Source organism: Telopea speciosissima, unplaced genomic scaffold, assembly GCF_018873765.1.
Source record: "Telopea speciosissima isolate NSW1024214 ecotype Mountain lineage unplaced genomic scaffold, Tspe_v1 Tspe_v1.0070, whole genome shotgun sequence".
Lineage (NCBI taxonomy): Eukaryota > Viridiplantae > Streptophyta > Magnoliopsida > Proteales > Proteaceae > Telopea > Telopea speciosissima.
This window is the reverse complement of record NW_025317406.1, coordinates 20667-28118: the sequence shown is the minus strand read 5'-3', so window position 1 is coordinate 28118 and position 7452 is coordinate 20667. Positions and strand designations below refer to the sequence as shown.

The following is a 7452-nucleotide window of genomic DNA, read 5'->3' as shown; positions in this document are numbered from 1 at the left end:
ATGATATCACCTTCAACTCAAGGTCAATGCACGGATCCCAAAAATAGAAACATATATTTTGAATAAAAATTCCTCAATTTATTTGAGAATATATAGTGCCTTTTTTTTGTTCCATTATTTTGAAATATAAACGTTTAAACCCCGTATTGTTTGTTTTCCATTTTTACTTTTTTGACTGTTTTATTTGACCGTCCATTTACAATTTTTACCGCTTAAAACCCGTACCGTAGAAGTCCGTTTTTTTACCATTCTCGATTTTACTAACTATGGTTATAACTCCATGCAACAGCTGGTTATCTGGTTATAACTCCCATGCATGCAGCATGCTGCCTGGTCCACTTCATGGATAGGGAGAGAGGAATCCTTCCCCTCAAACCTCCTCCATCATTACTTGCCATTACAACCCCACATTTCATGATTTTAATACAATAAATGGATGATGGAAGCTTATAAAAATACAAAGTGGAGCTTAAAGATAGAGATAAAGAGGAACAAACTTGAGGGCTCAACATATGAATGAGCACTCAAAGGCCATGGAAGTGCAGCAAATTCTTCACATGAATGGAGGCACTGGAGAAACTAGCTATGCTAAGAACTCTGCTTCCCAGGTTAGTCACCTTCCCTCTTTCTCACTCACATCAATAAGCCCAAAAAAAATTGCATTTCTACTAACAAATTTTTTTTTTGTGGGCCTTTCTAGAGTAGGATTATCTCCATGGCAAAGCCCATAATAGAGAAAGCCATTTTGGATCTCTATTTCACTACCTTCCCTGAGGCTATTCGAGTTGCAGACTTGGGTTGTTCATCAGGACCAAACACCTTACTAGTTGTCTCTGAGATCATGAACATCATTGAAGAAATATGCCATCAACTAGGTCGAACACCACCGGAGTTTCATGTATTCTTGAATGATCTCCCTGGAAATGATTTCAATACAGTTTTCAGGTCACTGACTGCTTTCCATGAAAAGAGAAGGAAAGACAAAGGAGATAAGTACAGGCCATGCTTCATTGCAGGTGTTCCTGGTTCTTTTTATGGAAGGCTTTTCCCAAGCAGGAGTTTACATTTTGTGCATTCTTCTTCTAGTCTCCATTGGCTCTCTCAGGTAAGCTACCAAATCATCTCACATGAAACATTATATTAACAAAATATAAACTTGATGAAATTTATTTGACACATTGATGGGTTTCTACAAAACATGAATAGGAGTCCCACATCTTTCATTTTGGGGAATGGAGATTCTCTATTTTATCATGGATGGTTATACTAAACTGTCACCATATTATGTAAAGACGTTATTATACGTTACATAAATGGGTAAGTGTTTCTACGGGAAAGCGTAACCCTTGTACGTGTAGAAGTCAATGAAAATATGTGTGGAAGCATCAAGTGGGATGGTCATTTCGCATTTTAGGGGTGGGGCAGTCATTTTGTCCCCCCATGAGCCTGAGCACAGGCACCACACTTCCCCCACAGAAATCATTTCCCCATTATACGAAAGAAGACAAATTCAATATGATAACAGTTTCATTGTAACCAACCTGATTGCACAGAACAAAACCCGAAGGCAAAAACCCATCAAAAGAAATTTCAGTGTGTTGCAAGTATAAAAATCCTTTGCGGTACTGGAGGACAACACAAGAAATGCCACGTGTGTCAACGTGACACACATGGCTCACATGACCTCTGTTAATATGTACCGCACACCCTATAGTACGGCAAAGGATCCAGACTCGTGTTGCAGAGTGAGTTGAGAAAAGAAAATGAGCACAGAGATCTTTTACTTGCAGTCAATCCATTCACATTTATGCATGGATTGGATATATTCTGTACGTAATCCACGTTAAAGAGAAGTATTATGATGGTATTTTGTTTACATCTCTATTGATTACCGATGGGCACCACTAGAAACACAATGTGGTGGGCCTGGCTTTCCCCACTCCTAAAGGTTATGGTTTAATTTCCAAAAGGGTTTTGTATTACCCTTAACAGGCTAGGGTCAGGTTTGATATGTGAGGATCTCCAGACCATGGTTCATCATCTCGGTATCGGAACGGATCGGTGTCCCGGATCAGTATTGCCCAGAATTGGGCCACATAGGACACATTTGTCCCTGTTTTTATTATCGTTTTACCCTTGTTCATACCGGTGTCTCAGATCAGTGGTTTCAATCGATACCTATCCAATCCGGCCAATATCGAGAGTTTAGTCATAGACACTCTCAACAATCTCAATTCCTATATCCCATTGTTGTACCTAACCCTGAGAATTACCCCTTGAGCCGATGGTCCACCGCAACCATCGGAAACCATCATACATAGCTAAGGGGATAAATCCCTTACTCGTACTCGGTGGATAATTCTCAGGGTTAGGAAGTAGTTTATGTTTTGAGCTGTTGGAATTTTTTCAAATAATAGATGTGGGATTTAGTCCCACATCGGTTACGGACAAGTGTTTCCTTTGGTTTATATATGATTGTATGTTATTATCACATGTTATGTTTGGAAAGGGTTGTACGGTGCACTTGCGAGCGAGGACGGTGACCGTTCGAGAGCATGCAAGTGTGCAAGGCGCGAGGCGCACTATAGCTTGAAGAGGTTACTGATTCTGCAACCAGTAATCTATTTTAGCTTGATTTATCTTGGGAGGCAGGTTTGCTGCAACCTTTTGCAGGAATAGGAGGGTGCAAATACTGTCTTAAGGACAGAACGACCTCGTTCGACTCAGGCCATCTTTCTATCCTCTTCCTTTTGATTCCAATTTTCTAACATGTAGGTAGGAGTAAGGGATTTATTCCTTACTCGTTCCTACTTCCTACATAGTTTATCTAAATGGAATAAATCCCTTACTCCTACCTATAGAGCTCAAAACATAATAAAACTTTACCCTTACCCTCTAAATGAGGGTAGGTAAGGTAGATAAAATTTGCACCAAGACTAAATTCTTGTTAATTCCTATTAAGCTTTGTGAGGATGACCCATGTGTAGAACAATAGAACCATGGATCATCTGTATGTACGTGCAGCTGAACGTATATTTTACAGTCAATCACATATTTATTTTGTTTCCATAAATATCCCTCTTCCCCTTGTAAATGGTTAAAATATGACAGATGTCGTGGTTGCCTCTTACATGTAAATGCACCTGCATGCAGAGTAACTGAACTCCATGTATATGCTATGTTATTTCAACATGTAAAGGTTTACAGCTTGTGTTGGTTTTCAGCCCAAATAGATTTCGCCTTGTAGGAAAACAAAGCTCTAAAAATCCAGGGACGTCTAGAGAGTGCTAGGGCATACATGGATGGATAAAAAAACATACAAGGATACTTATCAATATCAATAAATTATTTGATTGGAATAGATCCTGAAATTTGACATGTGGTAAATTTAATCTTAAAACTATAGAATTACCATATCATCCTGCCATGTGGCTAAAATTTGATAAACCACAAAAATTAAAGGTGTGTTTCGTGGCACAGGTTCCACCAGGACTAAATGAGACTGTAAACAAGGGGAAGATATACATTTCCAACACAAGCCCAGCTGCAGTGCAAGAGGCGTATCTTGCACAGTTCCAGAGGGATTTCTCTCTGTTTCTCAAGTCCAGATCGGAAGAGTTGGTTCCAACTGGGCGTATCGTGTTTACTGTTTTAGGCAGGACCGCTGCAGACCCTTCCTCTGAAGAGAGTTGCATTCTATGGGAACTCCTCGCTCAGTCTCTTAGAGACTTGGTTTCAGAGGTTAATCTCTCTCTCTCTCTCTCTCTCTCTCTCTCTCTCTCTCTCTCTCTCTGTGTGACAAACTCACAAACACATAGTATGCATGGATGCAGGGCCTTGTTGAAGAGCAAAAGTTGAATTCATTCAATGCACCCTATTATGCACCCTCTTCAGAAGAGATTGTATCTGAGATTCTAAAAGATGGATGTTTCAGCCTTGATTGCCTTGAGGTAATTGCATTGGATTGGAGTGGGGGTATTAGCAATGGCGATTACTACTGCAATAAACCATTATCGACAAGCCACTTCCATATGGCAAAAGCCATCAGAGCTGTTGCAGAGTCGATGCTTCAAAATCATTTTGGACAACAGGTCATGGACCCTTTATTTCAAAGATTTGGTGAGCTGCTGGGGTCGACCAGTAGGAGTGTACAGCATATCAGCTTCGTGGTGTCTTTGATTAAAAAGTAGTCGTAAAAGCGTAATTTTCCGGAGGGAAAGGGAATGTCGTCGATGTTGGTGGGGTATTTTAGACCCAAGGTAACGAGTTTGAGGGTAGTTTCGGATATTCGTAAATAGGTGGAGTCATTCTCATGCAAAAAGATTCTATTTTACAATATGTAACAAACAAAATTTTCTCCTTAATTAATTTTATGGGAAAAGGCTGGGCACACTACCCGTGCACCATAAACTAGAGGGTGTTGTGAGGAATTTTTTTCCTCTCCTGTCCGCTGTGGGAGCACAAAATGACGACTTAACCTCGCCCGGGCAATGTGTTCGGGCAGGGGGTTAGGTCATCATTTTGCACTCCCATGTGAGGGGACAGCACGGTCCTGTCCTGGCAAGGGATAGGAGAGGTTAACGATTCGTGTTGTGTGTCTATGTCTCTCTCTCTCTTCCCCCTTTGAAATGACCTCCTTGCCCCTCTTGTATGACACCTTATCACACGCCCCCCAATGGTGCCGCCTGTTAACTTACCACATGCGGGTAAACTAATAAGATGTTACTAATCTTTTGTTGAGGGGAATAGGAAAGGGCTTGGCAGTAACCTAGGGTATATTTGGAAAAGTCTATTAGGTGTTGTAGTGATACATCCTAGTGAATGAAATGCACCTCGTGGGAATTAAATGGTTTTTATTCTTTTTGAGTTGCTGCCTAGATAAGGGTGCAGGACCCATAAATGTCTCCTCTCCTTTCAGGGTAGAGAATTGACTCTAATGGATAAGGCAAAAGTGATTTCAATTCTATGGGTAAATTTAAGGTTATGGACAAGGAAGGTGTTAGGCACCCAACCACACCTGACCGATGGATGTTCTCATTTTATTTGGGTCATTCCTATTCTTACTAGTCCTACTAACTAGTAGACATAACAAAATCAATAAATTAAACCTAGTCTAGGTATCGAGGCCAAAAGTAGTAAATCATGTAGGAAAACAAGTAAATCTAAAGTAAACATGACATTAATTATCATGGTTAAACTAAAAGATATAAACATGGCATAAATGAGAAAATATTTTATATATATTATAGGGGACCGAGCTTGAATGTGTTGTCGGCAAACTACATATGTACCATTACTAGGGATTAGATCAATCGTAGTTCTACATAGGATAATTACATGCAGAGGAGATAGAATTCATATAATATATTGCATCTACTTCTAAAAATCTCTTCGGAAAATCTGATAGCACAACGGTGTAACCAGATATTTTTGAAAAAAAATTGGCATTATAACTGTATAAAAATAGGGAATTTTGATGTAAATATTGCTATTATGTTTTAATGAGTAACTTTTCTTTCTTCGCCACAAAAAAAAAAAAAAGGAATTTTGAAATTACATATGTACATATATATCATATTAATATAAGCATAATTCAAAGTACTATAAAAGGGGTGTGGTATAGAGCAGAAACCCTAACGAGGGTGCTCAAATAGGCAAAATATCCACATATTATTAATCTAAGTAAATATGAACAAAACTACAAAAGGAATGAGAGAGAAAATACCTTTTTGGGACAAAAAAGAATACTAGCACAATTTTGCTAATTTCGGACACTTCAGATTGGGGTGAAATTCTAACATGCAGGAGCATTTTGAAAATTTTTTATATCTTTCGGATTTTCCTGTTCTCACAAGGATTTTTCAGAATTCCCTTGGATTTCAAATCTTCTCCAGAATTTTTTCAAAGGTTACGTTTGATTGCAAGGGGAATTAAAGGAAAGAGAAGTGAAATTTTCATACTTTAAAAAGAAACTTTTGTTATCATTACCCTATGTGACAATATCACTAACTCCAAATCATTCTTAAATTTCCCTTTACTTTGCGTCCAATTCCCTTTGGCTCCGTTTGGTTGCAAGGGGAATTAAAGAGAAGGGAAGTGAAATTTTCATACTTAAAAAAGAAATTTTGGTAATCATTACCCCATGTGACGGTATCACTAAATCCAAATCATTTCATATTTGGTTATTAAATTCCACTTTACTTTGCATCAAATTCCCTTTGGTTTAAAATGTAAAATATATATTTACTAAATATGGTAAGAAATTTAAGTATTTTATATAATCACATGAGATAATGATTACAAAAGTTTCTTTTTTAGGTTTCAAAAATTTTCCTTCTCTTCCCTTTGATTCCCCTTGCAACCAAACGGATCCTTTGATTTAAAATGTAAAATAAAAATTACACGTAAAATGTACCATTACAAAAAATGACAAGAAATTTAAGTAGTTTATATAATCACATGGGATAATGATTACAAAAATTTCTTTTTTTAGGTTTGAAAAATTTCTCTTTCCTTCTCTTTAATTCTCTTTGCAACCAAACAAAACCAAAGGGACTGCCCGAGAGACGGGAGAGAAAAGATCTTCTTATGTAAGAATGAAGGAGAGGTTCGACCGAACAAAAAAAACAAAAAGAAGATCGAAAGAGAGGCCTATTTATAGGAGAGAGGTGAAGACTCCCAAAATGGAAGTTGGACAGCCCCGCCCAACCTGCACTTGGAGACTCCAAGGGACCCCGCGAGACATCCTACGTCTAGATTTAGCTTTTAAATGATAAAATAAAAGATCTTTACTAAAAGTTTCAAGTTTCGGCAACCAAATCACCCTAAGGGCAAAATGATCATTCTAAGAATAATTTTTAATCTTATTATCACTGCAAGGGTTTTTCAATAACTACATGTTAGGTACTCGATCGATACGCTAAAAACTCCGAAACTGATTGAACGCGTTAAATCAAACCCTTTAACCTATCCCATACTAGGCTGACCCAATCTAGCACCCATACACTGAAATGACAAAATTCAGTGACTTACAAGTGTTCTTGGATTTGCTTTCAGAAAAAAGGTTTTTTGAAAACCACACATCAAGGAGTTAACAACCTAAGGCCACATACTTGGATATACTGTCAAAAGTGGGCTACTGCATCAGATACATGATTAAGTGACCTAATAATCAAGTGAACAAGTTTGCAACCCAAAAAAAAGTGAATAGGTAGTCAATAAAGTGAGAGTGGCCTACTGTTCATTTGGTGCAATAAATACTAAATGAACCGAAGCCTGAACAGAGGTTATTGCAGGGGAAGGGAGAAAGACGGAGGTTTTTGTTCACGTTATTTATTTTTATTTTTTTGGGAGGGGAAATGTTAGGGGTGGAAGGGGATCCGACATGTACAGTGATCCAATTTTGATATTATTACTGTTAATATTTACAAACAATTTTATTCAGAAACAAGA

At 38.0% G+C, this 7452-nt stretch overlaps 1 protein-coding gene across 1 annotated transcript; it reads left to right on the top strand.

Moving 5' to 3' along the window:
• Positions 1 to 470: 470 nt before the first annotated feature.
• Positions 471 to 4200, top strand: LOC122647511 (probable methyltransferase TCM_000168). The gene is made up of 4 exons (XM_043840901.1): positions 471 to 608; positions 701 to 1105; positions 3481 to 3741; positions 3834 to 4200. Exons 1-4 carry the CDS (start codon positions 513 to 515, stop codon positions 4188 to 4190), a joined length of 1119 nt encoding a protein of 372 aa, XP_043696836.1. The 5' UTR covers positions 471 to 512; the 3' UTR covers positions 4191 to 4200.
• Positions 4201 to 7452: the final 3252 nt, after the last annotated feature.

Excerpts from the sequence above, each read along its gene's own strand:
- LOC122647511 (XM_043840901.1), top strand. The coding sequence starts at position 513 with ATGAATGAGCACTCAAAGGCCATGGAAGTGCAGCAAATTCTTCACATG. Across the intron at positions 1,106-3,480 it reads GTCTCCATTGGCTCTCTCAG|GTTCCACCAGGACTAAATGA; the intron begins GTAAGCTACCAA and ends TTCGTGGCACAG. Across the intron at positions 3,742-3,833 it reads TTAGAGACTTGGTTTCAGAG|GGCCTTGTTGAAGAGCAAAA; the intron begins GTTAATCTCTCT and ends GCATGGATGCAG.